The sequence below is a fragment of the Sycon ciliatum genome, chromosome 1 (genome assembly GCF_964019385.1).
Source record: "Sycon ciliatum chromosome 1, ocSycCili1.1, whole genome shotgun sequence".
In the NCBI taxonomy this organism is placed as follows: Eukaryota; Metazoa; Porifera; class Calcarea; order Leucosolenida; family Sycettidae; genus Sycon; species Sycon ciliatum.
Window position 1 is genome coordinate 53,062,644 of NC_088643.1, and position 18,485 is coordinate 53,081,128.

The following is an 18,485-nucleotide window of genomic DNA, read 5'->3' on the forward strand; positions in this document are numbered from 1 at the left end:
AAATGCTGTTCATACCTGCAGGACGCATGGAAGGGAGTACTGCATCTTCATGGCAGACTGATGATCGTCTCCCTGTAATACTATATTGGAGGGCATTCAGAGTGCTTGACTTGTTCGGCAACTTACATCACCTTTCTGCTACCTGTTTGTGCAGGTTGCAGACAGTTGATCAGTACTACATCAGTCAAGTCCAGTGGATTCTGGACACGTCGGTAAGCCGACTATGACATTTGCACCAGGCACATGTCGCGGGTCGCAGAACCGGAGAAGCTGAAGCACTTTCTTTTCCTACTTGTTCCCCCGGATTGCTTACATAACTGACCGTTGATATTTCAATTCGCGCAGTCGCACGCTTGGGTGCAAGATGTGCATCTGTCATGTGCGCATTGTAACTTACTTGCAGTAACAAGTGCAAGACTTAGTAGTAATATATATCCGGTCTGCTTTGTAGAACTGGAATCACAGATTTCAGGATTAGGGGACAGATATTGCCAACATCATCCAATTCCCTCCCGTGGCGACTGTGTGTATGTGCTGCATGAATTTATATCCACAGTTACGATGCATCGCCGAAGACAGCAGTAGGCGATTCACGTAAGCTCAGGGACATTACACCATAATGCAGTTGCAGGTACTACCATATTGATTGTGCGTAATTCATGCAGGCTAGGAGGTGTGTGTGTGTGTGCAGGATTAATGATATTATCTTTTGTCAATTTATCTATTCAGAGCTTGAAGAAAAATCAGTCAACTCTACTTTGATACCAGGATAAATTTCAGCCGTGCAGCGCCCAGTGAAACTTTCCTTTCCAACAAGTTCATCTGCATATTAAATGACTGTCTTTGTCTTGCAGCTCTTCACCCGGCACACTGATTTGGTCTGGGCTGCAGTGCATAGCATAGTAATTTAGTATAGTATCGGCAGTCACTGCAAGGAAATCTTGACCTTCCTGCTCTCACAATTCAGTACTAGCTGGCTGGCTGCCATCATGCCGATTGGATGACACTACATACAGTCAACTTTGCTAATAAGGCCTGCGGATATAACGACAATTCGCGAATAACGACAGAATTTCCATGCCCAGAGCAAAGTCCCATCCAATTGTAATACATATAATGAGACTTCGGGTATAACGACACTTCGTGAATAAGGACACCTTTTTGACGCCCCGCCGAGTGTCGTTACAAGCGAAGTTGACTGCATGCACTGTGAACATTACCCGGTGTTGGATATTTTTCCAGATACGTGGAGCAAGCATATTTTTACCGCTGGTGGAATGAGCAGAGTGTAAGTGGCTTGAAATGATTATAATGAGGGAGTTAGGAAAATAGAAAAGTTCACCGTTTGTGTGAGGCTTTTCTGCAGTCCGCTTTAGGAGCTGCATCTACGCCCTGATCCTTGAGGTTGGTGACGTGCCTGCGGATGCGGAAAACTCAGTGAGGCAGTTGACACTCGGGCCAAGATTTCTCTGATCAATTTAGCATTGGTCGTGGACTGCTTGTAATGTGTGTGTGTGTGTGTTGGGGTGAGTGTGAGAGGCATATAGATACAATCAGCCAGGTTTACCCGGTTCCCTGCTGCTCGTTTAGGATTCTACCAAGCAACGTGTTATCCAACTAGCCAAGAGCAAGCAACTGGAGTTCAACCTTGGTGGCTGGTAAGTTTAGAAAATGTACTTAGTAAGTTACAATGAAGTGCACTGTACAGTATACATGCCTTGCTCAAGTAATGCCCGATCAACACTCACTTTGGAACCTCCAAGAATAGGTGCCATTTTTGTAGTTCGTTTTCTGGCTGTGGATGAGAGTCAATTGGTCTCCATCCAAATTTCCGATGAATCTCGACTCTTGATCTTTTACTGGAACTGACAAGTTACACCGAGTCTCAAAGACCTCGAATACCCCTCGGTATTGGGAGAAACATGTCCAGCTCCTAAGGCAACACCCAAACCGGGAAAGAGAATCTCTAACAACCAAGTGCATGCATGTGTATCTCATCGACTTGTTCTGTCTACAGGTGCATGAATGATGAGGGAACAACAAGTTACTTCAGTGTCATCGACCAGATGAGTGAAGGTGCCCTGTTCATTCATGATGAGTTTGGACCGGACATCTACCCGAAGGTCAGTGGATTGCGTCTATACATGTGCCAGTATGCTTAGCCGTTATGGTTGGTTGAACGTGATCCTTGCATGGCTATAAAATTGGATCCAAACAGCAATCTTGTGGTGAAGGTGGTTTTTGTGGAAATTCCGGGGCGCTCTCAGATTGCTGAGCATACATGTGATTGTTACGATTCATCCATATGCTCTGTTACCCAGTAATTTGATTACACTCAGACTTCCTCCACTGCAGTGAAAACTCTGTACCTACCGCCAAGCAGTAACCTGCAATCCCCAGAAGTGTAGCAAGTTCTCTGCTCTATATCTGTGCGTGTATGTGTGTGTGTGTGTGTGTGTGCCATCACCGGTTGTGTGCCAAACTTGTCACCGCTCCTTCAGTCGTGTAAGTGACAGGAAGCGACACACGTGTACAGCTACGCGTGCCCTACCCGTAAGCCAACAGCCAGGAAGCTGTCACTGCGATCAGTGCGACAGATGGTTCCGGAGCAAGGGTGGATTTGCCCGACACAAGTGCTCGCCAGCAACATCACCAGCAGAGGCATCTTCTGACACACCTGAGTCACCGGTTACAAACAATATGTCCTGCGAACGCTGCAGCTTCCACTGCGCCCGCTGCAACCGCTGTGTGCTATTGCGCCAAGGCATGAAACGTCACAAGTGCAGCCGTGGCTCGGCCAGAGCAACCAACACAGACCGTAGCTCCTTCTGCATCGTTTGCAATTGCGGTCGGCGTTTCAGTAGACCACAGGACCTATCCCGTCATCGCCCCTACTGTTCCGAACCTGCTCAACCCCCCATGGGGTCCGCATAGCCAGAATATGGCAGCGCGTCCAAGGTCCAAGGTCCAAGGTGTGTTTGTGTGTGTGTGTGTGTATGTGTGTATTTGTGTGTGTGTGTGTGTGTGTGTGTGTGTGTGTGTGTGTGTGTGTGGGTGTGTGCGTGTATGTGTGTATGTGTGTATGTGTGTATGTGTGTGTGTGTGTGTGTGTGTGTGTGTGTGTGTGTGTGTATTACGAGCAGGTCGGATGGCATGTGGATCCGTTTGGCCACAGCAGTGTAACACCGTCCCTGTGGGCCGACATGGGCTTTGACGCTCACGGCATTGATCGTATTGACTTCAGGATCAAGGACCAGCGCAAGGCAACCAAGGTAGGTAACAGTGTTGAGGTTCGACCTCAACTAACTGAACTGCTACTGATCTGCATCATATCAGTCGCCATGTATCTGACTTTGCATTGTCGTCACTACCCTACGTGTAGTGCACTGTTAGCTGTGTTTTAGTGTCGCGCGGTATCTGCGTGTCACGTGCCTATTGCTGTGCGCGGGCTTTTCCATACTTTGAGTGAGTGGTGAGTTAGTGCTGAGGGAGTTCTGGAGAGAGAGAGTTGGAATGGCGGACATGGTTTTTCGAGTGGTTTTCCCTTTTTGATATTGTCTTGTAGTATTGTCTGAGATCATGATAGTCTAAGTAAGAGATATCTCAGAACCCATCCAGTTGTTGTCTAACAGTCTGCGAACGAGCCAGCCCGATTCAACAAACAGTACATCTGTTTTGTTTTGTTGTTAAATTCATGGGTGGTCACTTGTTTTGGTACTTTCTCAACTTGTTCTAACAGTTTTACAAGCAACATGGAGTGACAGGGGTTGGGGGGGGGGGGGATAGAGATTTAGCATGCACTACTGATGTCGTCACGTTGAAAGATGAGCACAAGTCACACATCATCATTACAGTTTGTTCCACACTACTACGGAGACATTTCACACTCTGCGACTAAATAATTTTGAAACAAAACACCACTTGGAGTAGCCCCAGAATGAACAGGCATGCACTAGAATAAGAAAAGGCTCTCGCAGAGCTCTGAGGATTCCTCAAACCTAGATAATGAATAGACCTTTGATTTGAATCATGCTTGCTTTGTGCTCATCCGAAAGTGAGAATTTTTTTAAACCACAAAGTCAAACGTTTCGCTCTATGCGGGCCATTCCTTCGGTCAACTTCACGTGTGTGCATACTACAGGAACTGGAGTTTGTGTGGCGTGGATCACGAAGCTTTGGACCCGAGAATCAGATGTTCACCCACATCATGGACAGCAGTGAGTACTTACACGAGCTCAGATTTCGGAGCAGTTCCAGTGACATATCGGTAGTCTGTCACTATGGCCTGAACTGGCTGAAGCTTGCCCACAGGTCATATCACTGATCATGTTGACTCTCATGCGGTCAAGCCAAGTCGAAGTCAGATGAGGAATGCACCAGAACAGCACACACACAGAAGTGCAAAGAGCCTTGCTGTGACTCTTAGTGTCACGCACAGAGCGGATATCAAACAGCACCCTTCTCTTCAGATATGGACCATTAAATAAGAGTGTGCGTCAGGGTTGTATATTATGCATAGATACACCTGGCCTGCATGTATAAGAATAGCGGTATGTCTAGCCCACTGTATGCTTCTCCTAAAGCTGCCACTGGACTGGCTTGTCTTCTCAGCTGATACATGTACTGCTTCAACAACATGGAGCTCCGTGGGTCGAGAACATCATGATTGCATGCCATCGTGCCGTTGCGTCGTGTCTACGAGCCATCGTGTTATTATGATTTTCACGATTCAGCATGCGATGGTGTTGTTACGTCGTCATGACTACATGCCATTGGGTTGCCGGTGTGAAACTTCTGCTGTACAGTGTATTGCACGCCTGCCGAGTGTCAGTATGATCGCAACACACGGATTCAAACTGACCCACTGCTGCCTACATACCAGGTAGAGTGCATAGTGATTATCGTACAAGGAGAAAGCAATAATTATTTAAAAATGGGCGCAATATAGGTCGAAATACGTTCAAGAGTACCGTGACTTCAAACCCCATTCATCCCCTCGGTGTAAAAATAGGGCCTGATCTGTTTAAACATACCTCATTGGATACCTGATGAATTAAAACGCGCTATCAGGTCCTAGATGGTGTTTTACACCTGGGTGATGAGCTACTCATGAATCAATCCACCCGGACTTGTGTAAACGAATCCAATCCACTAGATCTTGGTAAAACTCTCACCCAGACCTGACCAGACTTAAAAAAAAAAAATGAAACGAACGAGTCACTGAACCTCTCTAGTGCCTCTTGTTTCCCAAGCGCATGGCCTTGTTATTCATGGATGTGTACATGTGGAATTCTGTCGCCGGGACTTACTTTTGGAATTTAATTATATATTTTAAGTTAGCGCATGTTGTGTTTTTCCCATGTGTTGTTTTGGTCCAGCTCAATTTTATTGAACAAGGGGAGGCATTCGTGAACATGTCAAGGCAGAGGTCAGTTGAGCACGGCGTGAACAGTAATCAGGCGGATTTTCTCATAATTCCAAGTCCAGTGTGTGACTTGGGCCCTGGTATGCAGAGTGCATGAGCTTGGTGTATTCATTCACAAGCAAACACGCCATTATACCTATCAGCAGATACTGTAAACCGCCCAAAATTCGTGTCACTAAATTTTCGCGATCTCTCAGAACCAGCGATGTTCGTGAAGCACTGTGGCCACACATATACACACCCACAGTGTTGAAGTCTGATTTCAGGATGGTAAATATTTTGCTCTTCTCGCAGAATTTGCAAACATTAATAGTCTGCAAACATTAGGCAGTTTACAGTGTGCAGACACTAATCTGAGATGGTCGAAGTGAGAGTAAGCTACATGCAGCTCGTGGCCTTCATTTTCCTGCGCAACCCAAACCGGTGAGGAACGGTACCAAAATATTTGAACACACAACAAGAAAAAGCCAGTTTAATTCTACACCAGTAGAGTGCGGCACTGTATATGGAGGGGGAGGGGGGGGGGGGGCTTGTACGAGCAATGCTATCACCCACTGCTGGCAACACTCCCTGTACTGTACTGTAGAACGGGTAATTTTAGCGACGTGAAAACCCTAGCGAATTTAGCGATCGACTCATTGTCGCTAAAATTTCAAGTCGCTAATCCGTTGAGACATTATTAGTAGTGCACTGGTGATCCGTGAGTACAATGTCAATGCAGTACTACATCACAGTACATGTAGTAGTAGTAGTAGTACTACCGCTGTACCGGTAGTAAGTAGTAATATTAGTAGTCTAGTACTAGTAAGGCAATTATTAGCACATGTTTTATGATGTTCTCTCGTACTAGCACTCATAGTACACGGTAGTGATGGTTTGTACATACAGTAGTAGAATGCAGTATCAAAATGTGTACAGTGAAGAAAAATGCAAATCGCTAAAATAAAACGTCGCTAACCGGTTGACAATGGAAAAACGCTAAAATTAATAGTCGCTAGAATTACCCGTTCTACAGTACTCGATACGACCCCGTCGCAATACTGAATGCATCGCTCAAGATCCTATCGCCAGCTGGCGGGCACATATTGCCAGTTCATCGACTGATGGTAGTACGAAGGCAGGTGCTGGACCTCTGTCAGAGCAGCCTTCGCTTGAACTCACTTTCACTACTGTCTTCCCCGCATGGATTGAATACTGCGAGCAGGTGTGGCATTTAGCCACTTCTATCTCTGCTGTGCTGGTGTCTCAGCTCATCTTTTGAGTAGAGGAGTTCAAGAATGTACAGACAGCAAGACACACAGACTGACTTGAATGAAAATGCAACGAAAGTGAGCCAGCTCACGAACCATCGCTTTGTTGGCCGAATCGGGGCGTTCGAGATAGACTCATCCGAAGATTCAAATGATAACAACTACTTCAATTCTGCACTCGTAGATTCACAGCATCCGTGACGGGGCTATAGTGTGTGTCACTCAACCACTAACGGCAACATTCCCTGTGCTGGATGCGAGTTAGTCACGGTCCTGAACACATCGCTTGAGATCATATTGCAAGCTGCTTGACATCCAAATGAACATTCATCCGAGCAGCATTTGCTCAAACTTGCTTTTACGACTACCTACGCCATGAAATGAAACTATTGGCAAGAGGCTTGTGTTTCCCGCTTCCACACCAGCTGGTACCTCGTCTCAACTGAAGTCACTGCCTGGCACTGTTAGCCTTTGGCAAAGTTCGGAGATAACCACACCATTCACCATGTTTGTACGATCAACGCACTGTTTTCAGAGAGTATGTTGAATGTGTTCTTCACGAACTTCAAGCTTTTCTACAACTGATACATGTATCTTTGTTGTTCTGTTAAAGGAATCAGTGGTATCGTCATGATCATATTCTTATTCCATTTGGCTGTGACTTTGAGCACCAGGTGAGCCAAGTATGTCTGCAGCATGCTAACTCACTGTGTCGTGTTATGCCATGCTAACTCACTGTGCCATGTTATGCCATGTTATGCCATGTTAGGCCATGTTAGGCCATGTTATGCCATGTTATGCCATGTTATGCCATGTTAGGCCATGTTATGCCACGTTATGCCATGTTATGCCATGTTATGCCATGTTATGCCATGTTATGCCATGCTAACTCACTGTGCCATGTCATGCCATGCAAACAGATTATAACTGATCACCGGTAGTGATCTTGCCAAGGAATTTGCAAGTGTACTGGGAGCGTGACCAAGGACAAAATTGTGTGTGCTTGAAGGTGTGTGTGTGTGTGTATTGTGTGTGTGTTTTGTGTGTGTGTTTTGTGTGTGTGTGTGTTTTGTGTGTGTGTGTGTGTGTGTGTGTGTGTGTGTGTGTGTGCGCGCGCGCGTGTGTGCACGCGCGTGTGTGCATGGTTGTGTGCACATGTGCGCGTATGGGTGTATGGGTGGCTATGAAAGAGAAAAAAATGTGCGAGCATGCGCATATTGTGGGCATGTGGGAGAGGAGAGGGAGAGAGTTCCTGTATTCATCAGATTCTGATCTTCATACTACTGAGCAAGGCCAACACAGAGGTTGCCGCTCAATATGATTTAGAACCTGTTTTAGGTAGTCTGGTGCTCTCTTTTCAAATGTCCTGTTTTGTTGCATTTCTGCACACGTTCACACATGGGTAGAACGCGTACAAAAGCTTCATGCAGATGGACAAGTTGATCGACTACGTCAACAGCAATGCAACATTGAACGCAACTGTTCGCTATGGCACATTTGGTACATACATTGAGGTGAGCATGGGGCTTGTACATTATACGCCAAGAATGGCTTTCTAATCAGGCCTATGTGGAACCCTCCTGAAACCATTCTGCACCTTATGTTCTACTGCAAAGTAGAAATCCTTTTTTGGTATGGGTGTCCTGATGATGTGCTGCTGGAACGTATAAGGTCAGCATTCAGTCGTGTGGGAGATTGCCATTCGTAAACTTGTTCTTCTATGTAACACGAGTTGATATTATGACTGAACATCTGCATGTACAGCAGCTGACTTCATACAGCAATAAATGTTAGGCAATCATCATGCAGGGGCGTCGGACACGCCACGGTCACTACTGTATTGACCGTACCACTCTTTGCCCCAGGTAGGAGTGTAACACAAAGAAATGCACTGATTTGGGCTCCAAAGTTTGAAATAAATGTCAGCGGAGCGACCCGCTCACAACAAGTAAATTGTGCGTCAGATGGCTGAGCGTACCGCCCTACATTTGTTTTGTATTTATTCAACATTTCCTGGCTCGGCAAACGACTGCCAATGACAAATGATTGTGAAATGAAGGGTGATAGCGAACCATGGCAACTATCCGAAACAGTAAAAAGAGGTAAAAGGCATGAAGGAATCAAGAGTCGAAAATAACCCGAGGTTAACTTAGGAGAGTACAGGTGATGATAAGTGTAGGCAGGCGCCATTACCTTCCGATAGCCCTGTCATGTATAACATGCACTGCGTTTTACGGTGTCAATTGCGGTTTTACGGTGTCAGTTATTGTAGTACATTTGTGGCTGTTCTGTGTTTCAGGCTATCAATGCTCTCAACATAACATGGCCAGTTTACACCGGCGACTTCTATCCATATGTACCCGATTATGGAGTGAGTAGCGGCGTAGCCTCCATCCATCCATCCATCCATCCGCCCACCCAGTCATCCACCTCTACTGGTGCATTCTCCTTTTTGATTGCAATGGAATTCCTGCTGTGTTGATGATACAATTATTGTCAACACAACTGGTTTTTGCAAACACTGGGTCACTAGGCCATGTTGCACAGCAATGTGTATGTTCCCCGTGTTTCCCTGTGTGCAGCAATATTTCGGTGGCTACCTGACCAGCAGACCACACCTGAAGGGCTACATCCGATCCAGAGCCGCTGTGCTTAGAACCACTGAGCTATTAGCCTACATTGCAGCCAAGTCACCGGCGGCTGGCCATGTAGACTGGAAGGTTGGTGTTTTGTAGTCCACAACTCTTTTTTGAATGCACAGTAGACGTGGTGGTGGGTGGTGGTGGTGGTGGGGGGGGGGGGTGTGGGGAGGGGTGGGAGGGGGGGGGGGTGGGGTGGGGAGGGGTGGGAGGGGGGGGGGGGCACCGAGTGGACTGTGCACTAGATACTTACTGGTGCAACCATCTTATGAAAGTCACTATACAGTCAGACCTCGCATAACCGCACACATCCGTTTTCCACAAAAATGTCCGGATGGGCGAGGGAACCGGATAATCGAACACACATACTGTATGTATGCATGGTATATGCTGTAAATCGGTAACCAACGATTTTCTTCCGGATGGCGAGGGATCCGGATAAAAGAAGACCGGATAAGCGAGGCCTGAGTGTACCCCCATAGTCAACTCTAGCTAAACTCCATGTACAGTGAAACCTGTCTAAGACGACCGCTCATGGGACCTTCAAACCGTGGTCTCTGTAACCAGGTGGTCTTCTTGGCCAGGGTCATTTGACTGGAAATAGCATCGCTTGGTCCTGATTGCAGTGGTCTTCTTGGACAGGTGGTCGCCTTATCCGAGTGGTCGCCTTATCCGAGTGGTCGCCTTATCCGAGTGGTCGCCTTATCCGAGTGGTCGCCTTATCCGAGTGGTCGCCCTATCCGAGTGGTCGCCCTATCCGAGTGGTCGCCTTATCCGAGTGGTCGCCTTATCCGAGTGGTCGCCTTATCCGAGTGGTCGCCCTATCCGAGTGGTCTCCTTATCCGAGTGGTCGCCTTATCCGAGTGGTCGCCCTATCCGAGTGGTCTCCTTATCCGAGTGGTCGCCTTATCCGAGTGGTCGCCCTATCCGAGTGGTCGCCCTATCCGAGTGGTCGCCCTATCCGAGTGGTCGCCTTATCCGAGTGGTCGCCCTATCCGAGTGGTCGCCCTATCCGAGTGGTCGCCCTATCCGAGTGGTCGCCCTATCCGAGTGGTCGCCCTATCCGAGTGGTCGCCTTGACAGGTTTTACTGTATATGTCCTTATATGTACCAGTACATTGCAGCAGCTTAGTCGGAATGCTTATATGTACCAGTGCATTGCAGCAGCTTAGTCGGAATGCTTATATGTACCAGTGCATTGCAGCAGCTTAGTCGGAATGCTTATATGTACCAGTGCATTGCAGCAGCTTAGTCGGAATGCAGCAGATGACCAATGCATTGCAGCAGCTTAGTCGGAATGCAGCAGATGACCAATGCATTGCAGCAGCTTAGTCGGAATGCAGCAGATGACCTGACCGAACAGGTAGTGCATTTAAAAGTGTAAAGCTATCTCTCAGTCAGTAGTACCTGTAGAAGATATCCTACTATAACCAGCGGCATCTCATGTGTTTCATGTAGGATGGACTGGAGCAAATCGGGCTGTTGCGCCGCGCCATGGGAGCAAGTCAACATCATGACGCGATATCCGGTACGGGTCACAATACTCTTCCATGACATTTATGGTTCTATTTATCGATCGAACTCTTTGTTATGCATGGAACTGAACTGCTTCCATCCTTTACTGGGAACCCAACATGCAGAGGTTATAGACATGTTGTTGTTTGTGATGGTTTTTGCTTTATCACATTTGTTCTCACCCGACAGGAACTGAGAAGCAAGCCGTCGCTGATGACTACTATCTACAGCTGTTCAAGGGAACAACAGCAACCCAGGCATTGTCAGGAAACCTGCTTGGGAGTCTACTGAAGGGCAGTGCTGGCGAAGCTCCTCAGCTTTATGTGGTGGGTGACTTCTGCAGCTGCATTGGATAAGACCTGGGTTCTGATAACACTTTGAGTGTACTATTGCATGTCATGATTAGAACGATTCATGAACAAGCTCTAACAGTTACACCAGGAGTTACTGCAGTACACATACTAGTAGCTCCCAGGAAATCCCAGCTTTTGACTCCCGAGTTTTTAGCACGCATGTACCTGTACGTGTATCCTACATGCATACTGCAGTGTCATCACATGTTTCCTAGCCCACTGACATATATTCTGCTTTGTGTGTCTGCTGTGCCCTAAAAAACAGTCATTATAAATCTTTGCCTTTTGCATGCACAGAACTCTAGTCAGGTACTTTCCAACTGGACTGCTGATGAGGAGATTGCCGTGGTTGTGTTCAACAGCCTTGCCTGGGAAACCAGCCGTGTTATCACCGTACTGACCAACAGGTAAGCTTGCACTACATACACTTGCACTTTCTTATCTCCACTGTGATGGTTCTACCATGGTTATCAGAGCATCTTGATTATCCGAGTATCTTGATTATTAATTTGAAACAAGGAAAACGGCGGGGCACAAGTTATGCGTTAGAGTCCACCAATAAACCAGGTTTTGAACATTATATATTTTCCTTGGCTCACTGTCTGAGTATCTTGATTATTCAAAAGCGTAAATCGCTATTTTGTTTTTTCTTTAGTTCATGCTATGCACTTACAGACTTTACAGTGGAACTTCGCTAAAAACTGATACTGATACTTGTATTTGAAAAAGGTGCGCTGTGCTTGCTTTCCTTGTAGAAGACATTTTCATAACGTGCGCAAGCTCCACTGCAGCCACGTCAGTACAGATCCTGATGATGGCTCCTGGCCGAAAAGTTGATCGAGATATTAGTAATTTACAGCGCAAGGACCACTTGATTTGAGGATGGGAGGATGGTGCATGTACTTGTGGGGTTTGCATGTACTACCTCCGGTAACAAAAACTTCGTGATGGATTTTGGAGGGGGTGATTTGGGCACAAACTGCCGTGCAATGAGTCGCAATCACTTTCTTGGCCTTCCCTGGCATGCCATGAAAGAAGTACGAAGCAAGGAAATCGACCTTTCACAACAAGTCGAGCGGGGGGAAACGTAGGTGATGACAGTCTTGGCGAGCGAAACTGAAATACCACTTCTCCGAGGGGATATTGCGCTGCTTGGCCTCTCTACCACTTTGGCACTAAGTGAGTTGGAGAGCGATAGAGAGCGATAAAACGGAGCAGCGAGCCCACATAATGAGCGAGTGAACAAGGACCTGCTCCGATCGCACGGCTCAATGAAAACTTATTCTGAACTCAAGTTCTTGTTCAAACTGCGCAAAGCCCAGATTCGAATGCTGATGACCATGCATTCTTTCAGAAGTCTGCAGTCCGATGCGAGTCTCATGGCTAAAGAAAGTCGACTGGACTTGCTAGCCGCTGCCGTTCAGTGCTGGCAGGGGTATCCATTAGAGAAAATGGAATCAGTTTGGCTGTGCCTTTACTCCTCGTTTCCCGGAGTTCTGGAGAGCGAAGATGAAACCAGGGAGTCGTAAAATATTTTTCACGACTCCCTCGTGGAAACGAGTAATCACCATCGCGGCGGATCACGCAGCTTGAAAGCCAACTTACTTGACCGACGGCGACATCAAGGTCAGCGGAGTGTGATCAAAGAAGCCGAGGCAAGGCTGAAACGAGCTGAACAACGACTCGAGAGAGATGACGACTCGTGTGCAGCAGATGACGACTCGCGGGGCAGCAGATGACGACAGCGACGCAGGTCAAAATGAGTCGAGCGAAAGCGACGCAAACTGAACTTTCTGCTCTTTCTTCCAAAAGTTTCTCTTGTAAAGCCGCTGTACATAGGCCGATTCACCTTCTTCTAGTGATTTGCAGTCGATATAAACTGTTCTTGACCTGTTCTAAGCGTTTTCATATCCATCAAAATCCATCACGAAGTTTTTGTTAACGGAGGAAGTAGAAGAACTGGCATTTTATGAAGTGGTGAAGGGTGCCATCTAGCCTTTCAATAATACAATTTTCCTCTATTCTTCTCCTCCAGACGCTCTTCAGCTGACTAGCTACTATCCCCGGTAGCAGTGTTACCAAGTGGCCTCTACCCCCATGCGTATTGGCCAGTGCCATTTTGCAGAATTTTTCAGAGGTTTCCGTACTCGTTCTTCAGGTCAACATTTTGAGCTTCACTAGGTCATAACTTTGTTCTACTTCACTTGATATTCACAATCTAGGGCTCGTTGGAAATCTCTAGGCAGGAGCAACGCCAGGATGCCAAGCACCATTATGAAGCCGCCACAAATCAGGCGCGGTAACACAGCAAAGTCGTCTCCAAGCCTAATATGCAAGCAAATCGTCCCATCAACATCATTCGACTCTCGATCTCCTTCATCGCAGAACGCTCAAAATTGTTCCAGACGATTCAAACTTCAGCCGGCTACATCATTATAAAGTGCTCAATTGCTCAAAGGGCACGCAAAAAGGGATTTCCCCCCAAAAATGGCGAAGAGTTCGATGAAAATTTGATTTTGCCAAGGTAAGAATACCTTGGCACGGCGCGCGATATCTCTGGAGTCCGACGTCGCTTCAGCGATTGTTGCATTGGGCGGCGTGGAGTTTTTGCTACCACGTAGGCCCTTCGATTGTTGACTTTGCACAAGAAACGATGGAGTTATGATGGTTTTCGTAATCGATCATATACATGATCGTTTGCGGGATATTCGATTGAAATCCGTACTGCGGACAAAACTTCGTTTTTCCGTAAAAATACGGACAATAATGTTGGCAACACTGCGGTAGCCGTTACACACAATTAAATTCCAACAATGAAAGGTTTTAATGCTACTGATAGTGAAATTATTGCTGACAGCTATTTCGCCTACGAAAAGGCTCAACAGAGAAGGTGATACTGAATAGAATAACACACTGATGGACATGGTTGATTACTTAGGCGTGTCCGTGTAGAACAGGCACAACGTGCTGGGCAAGGTGTGAAACTGAGAAAGAAAAGAAAGAAGTTGCAAGAATATTCTCTGGCTGCACACAGTGCGCAGGGGCGAATAATCTGAAACTTCTCTGATTTCTCTGACGAGCATTTTGTAGGCGAAGCAGCTGTCAGGAGGAATTTTATTCCCGTGATCAGTATCCGTGACCCTTCGTTGTTGGAATATGTGTTGTTTGTAATGGCTACTGAGGGTAGCAGCTAGTCGGCTAAAGAGCACATGGAGGAGAGAAGTAGAGGAACATTTTAGGAACTGTTTTCGTGACTCCATTGGACAAATCACTTTAACATTATATTCCGTGTCGACCACGTCCAATGTGACAACGATAGTCCCCGTCGGGGCTTGGAGGTCAGGGTACGGTTGTCGGATACTGTAAATATACAAAATTTCGGCGCTGCAAAATTTCGGCACTTCACGATTTTGGACATTTCGGCGGCGATTTATTTTCGGCGTGGGGTATAGAGGGCATGGTATACAAGGTATAGTGCGACAGATGCTGTGAAAAATTTCATCGGCGTTTTAATTTAGGCGTTTTGGGTCGGTGCCGAATATAGCCGAAATTAAATAGCTGCCGAAAATTTGTATATTTACAGTATATTCAAGTGCTTCCCGATCGTATTTTCCAGATGTGCTGGGACATATCTCAGGCATTAGGTTAAGTATGCGTTCAAGTGCAATGGAAATATTGGTTACTCAGTGGGCTGTTAACAGATGATACGACTGTGGCCTTGTGATCTTTACACAGTTCACACATCTCCAAAACATTTTATCACCAGGAAGCTTGGCTTGCTGCAGGTCTTTCTCCAGTGCATCTGCACACACACATTGGAGGATAGTGCGAATTTCCTTCTTCCAATTATGGATAGTAGCATTGACACATGTGAATTTTGTCTTATCAGACAGGATGATCTTTGTTTTATCAGGGTAGGTTGTCATCTTCATGGCCACAAACTTATTGCTCTTGTCTGGCCTATTGATGACCACGGAATTGTCATTTTGGAGTTGTGTCAGCCGCTTACGGTCTTTTTGAGACATATTTGGCTGAGGGACTAGCGCTGTTCGGTATAACGTTAATTATGTCTATGACCTCACACTTGAAGCTGGCAAGACAGAATTCTTCTTCTTTGGATAGCTTGGGCCCTCGTCCAAAAACCGCTGGCTTTGATGTGCCATATTTTACTACTGTCAAGTCTTTCCGACCCTTCATTGACCTGGTCCTGCTGTTCCGCACTTTGCATTCTTCCACCCCCGTAGTGAATACACCATCCTCTTCACTCCAACTACTACATCCTCCAAGTCTTTTCTGCCTGCTCTGCCAGTGGATTGCACATGACCAGGGCCATTCTCGAGCATCCCTATTGTCTCCCTACATATGCAGTGATCTAAGTCAAGGACTCATGCTGACCTGTCCTGGCCAACGCCACCTACTGCCACCTCAACCCTACCTACTCTTGAGTGAGTTCTTGCCAAATCCAGTTGCTTTCTTAGTCTATCTAGCTTCTGGGGAAGGCGCTGCCTCGAGCCATTGCAATCTTTGTTTCGAACGGCATCAAAAAGGTGGCAGAGCTAAATGTACTCTTGCTTAGAGTACGGTTGGAGTTGAGCCCTGTAGATTGTGAGGTTCTGGTAGCAGAGAGCTCTCCTATGTAACTTATCTTCTATGGCATCATTGAGCAGGCTTTGAACGTACTTCTCCCGACAAACGACTCTAGAGCGATGGTTCCCACATGCTAGAGGAATTGAAAGGTGGATGAAAACTGGGGTTAGCACACCACAGTATTATGACAACGCACGCAACAAGTAATCCGGAAAAGCACTTAGGGACCGCATTCACCTCGCCGGTAACTTTAATCGACCAGATGTGTGTGTGTGTGTGTGTGTGTGTGTGTGTGTGTGTGTGTGTGTGTGTGTGTGTGTGTGTGTGTGTGTGTGTGTGTGTGTGTGTGTGTGTGTGTGTGTGTGTGTGTGTGTGTGTGTGCGTTTGTTCTATTTTTTTACTACAGAACTGATGTCAGAGTGTTTGACGGCACCGGGGCTCCCTTGGAAGCACAGGTTAGAATAATGTCTGCCATGTGTGATCTGTGATTGATTGTCTCTTTTTGGAGATTTCATCACACTAGTCTATGTAACAGCAGTGGAGTTGGGTGCATCACAAGCACAAGCACTTCACATTCATCTACTTGTAGGATCGCTGGACACTGTGAGGCCAAATGCAAGTCAGAAATAGTAGTGTCTTAGGTCCTATCTCTGTGCATGCATCTATGGTTGTGTTACATTTGCACAGCAACTGATGACCATTCCGGAGTATGACCCGCTCGTGACTGGAAACCATTCCAGTCACCAGCTCCTGTTCATAGCCGATCTGCCTGCCCTGGGATTTCAGACGTACTACCTTCGGCAGGGTCAAGCCCAAAATGTAGGTTGATGTGTTGTTTATGCTACAGATTCACATCATCTTTACATACCCAGTGCACTGGTAAAAACTGAAACAAACTGGGTGTCAGTATAGAGACGTGTGCGTATGCATTGAGGTGTGCGTATGTATTTTATGCCCAGTGTTGTTTTGCTGGATCATACCGGTGAAAACCATTTCGATCAACAGCCTTGCTGTCATTTATTGGCCTGGGCCGTGTAGCAATATTATTTTGGTCTGCGTTACGGTGCTTTGCCCATAGCAGGATGGTCCGTCCACGGTGCTAACAGTCGGCCCTAATAGGATAGAGCTGAGCTCTATGAACTTGCTAAGAGCCTAGGGCTTACCGGAAAGATTGCTACACCCACGTTGTGCAGCTGATGATCCTTGATGCCTTGCTCTTGCCATTTCTTGTCCATTCATTTGCCGGTATAGGTATCGCAGTTCACACCAGTGGAAGGAGATTTTGAGATTGAGAATGGCTTCATGAAGGTATGCCGTCAGCTGCTAGTGGTCTTGTGTATGGAGTGATGTGATCGGCTCAGCCTAACTAACAAGATATATTCAGGCTTTCAGTGCATGCTTTTGTTGATGCAGGTGGCACTATGTTAAGGATACGCAATACATGTGGTGAAGCCTACAAGGCAGTTGTGAACTCATGCAGTGATATGTGCGGTGCCTCGTTTGCTATGAGAAGAGCTTAGCTGACTCGTCACATGCACTCTGTCATATCTGTGCTTGTGTGTGTGTGAGTCTGTGTGTGCGTGCATGTGTGTGTGTATATGTGTGCGTGTGCGTGTGCGTGTGCGTGTGTGTGCACGTGCGTGCGTGTGCGTGAGCGTGTGTGCACATGTATAATATATGTGGGGGTGGGGGTGCAGGCATGCTTCTCGTCAGAAAATCGCACACTGGACTGCATTGCTGTTCAGCCGAATAGCGACAGTATCGTATTTCATAGCACTCTGGCACAGGTAAGCTCCTGGCCATTCTAATCATTTCTCAGCCATTGCACTAGAATGTAGTTGCATGGGGACCACTGGATGCAGTGAATGGTGTTCTTTTTGTGACTGTGAAGTAACACAATGCTTGGAGGTACGCAGCTTGGTCATTGTTTGAATTGATACCGGGTCAGAGGTTAACTGCCACCATGTAGACAGCCTTGTGTGACTGCAGGGGACTGTAGGTTATACTGCGGTGCAAACATGGTCTACAAGTCAGCCGTACTTGAATTTTGTGGAATGGTTCGAATGGTATTCTTCATTTGCACAATTCCTGCAGTATATGAGTGCTGCTGGCAACAACGAGAGGAACAGCGGTGCATACGTCTTCCGTCCGATGCAGGTCAGCTATCAGCTTGGTTTAATAGTGGCATGCCATTTTTTTTGTATTTTGAGCTCTTCAACTTGTGTGGTGTGCGTTTGTGCATTTGGCTCTGGATATGGAGCTGGTAGAGGGATTAGGACAGTGCAATTATTTACCCCATCATCAAGGCAGTGGTATTCTATTGTTCTTGATTCGTGGATGCAGTTGCTCATCCTTCAGAAGTACCAGTGTCGACTCAATGCAGTACATTAGCTGTCAGTATGACTAGTCACCCTACCGGGGGTTACAGTCTTCAGTACACGGGATAATTCTCCTTCTCACTCACCATGATATGTGTGTGGCTTTGGAACTAACAGTGCCTTGGAGTGATTTGGACGGTTGCTGCCCAGTTTCCGTACGCAATCATCATGGCAAGAGCTGTCGCTCGGCATGTTGTCAGCGGTCATAGAGCATTCCAGCATGCTCACATACACCCGTACATGTATCTCGCTTATCCGGGCGGTCTGGGACCGGCCACTGCCCAGAACTTCAAAATATCCGTAACTCGGAATCACGTACATTTTAATGGGGAAGGGCC

At 46.8% G+C, this 18,485-nt stretch overlaps 1 protein-coding gene across 4 annotated transcripts in view; it reads left to right on the forward strand.

Annotated features, from left to right (window-relative positions):
* Window positions 1–18,485, forward strand: part of LOC135831021 (uncharacterized) — a 47,215-nt gene that overhangs the window by 5,631 nt on the left and 23,099 nt on the right. For 3 of the 4 annotated variants that reach the window (XM_065343262.1, XM_065343263.1, XM_065343264.1), the window contains exons 2-22: window positions 155–212; window positions 557–594; window positions 1,243–1,288; window positions 1,591–1,658; window positions 2,018–2,123; window positions 3,144–3,272; window positions 4,142–4,217; window positions 4,806–4,882; window positions 5,379–5,428; window positions 7,289–7,349; window positions 8,082–8,189; window positions 8,975–9,046; window positions 9,258–9,395; window positions 10,773–10,842; window positions 11,019–11,155; window positions 11,480–11,589; window positions 16,176–16,224; window positions 16,457–16,588; window positions 17,021–17,077; window positions 17,467–17,556; window positions 17,864–17,926. In XM_065343262.1, the coding sequence (XP_065199334.1) occupies window positions 155–212; window positions 557–594; window positions 1,243–1,288; window positions 1,591–1,658; window positions 2,018–2,123; window positions 3,144–3,272; window positions 4,142–4,217; window positions 4,806–4,882; window positions 5,379–5,428; window positions 7,289–7,349; window positions 8,082–8,189; window positions 8,975–9,046; window positions 9,258–9,395; window positions 10,773–10,842; window positions 11,019–11,155; window positions 11,480–11,589; window positions 16,176–16,224; window positions 16,457–16,588; window positions 17,021–17,077; window positions 17,467–17,556; window positions 17,864–17,926 (1,735 nt within the window). Of the gene's footprint in view, window positions 1–154; window positions 213–556; window positions 632–1,242; window positions 1,289–1,590; window positions 1,659–2,017; window positions 2,124–3,143; window positions 3,273–4,141; window positions 4,218–4,805; window positions 4,883–5,378; window positions 5,429–7,288; window positions 7,350–8,081; window positions 8,190–8,974; window positions 9,047–9,257; window positions 9,396–10,772; window positions 10,843–11,018; window positions 11,156–11,479; window positions 11,590–16,175; window positions 16,225–16,456; window positions 16,589–17,020; window positions 17,078–17,466; window positions 17,557–17,863; window positions 17,927–18,485 lie in introns of those variants that run through there. The other variant, XM_065343265.1, reaches the window with a different exon arrangement.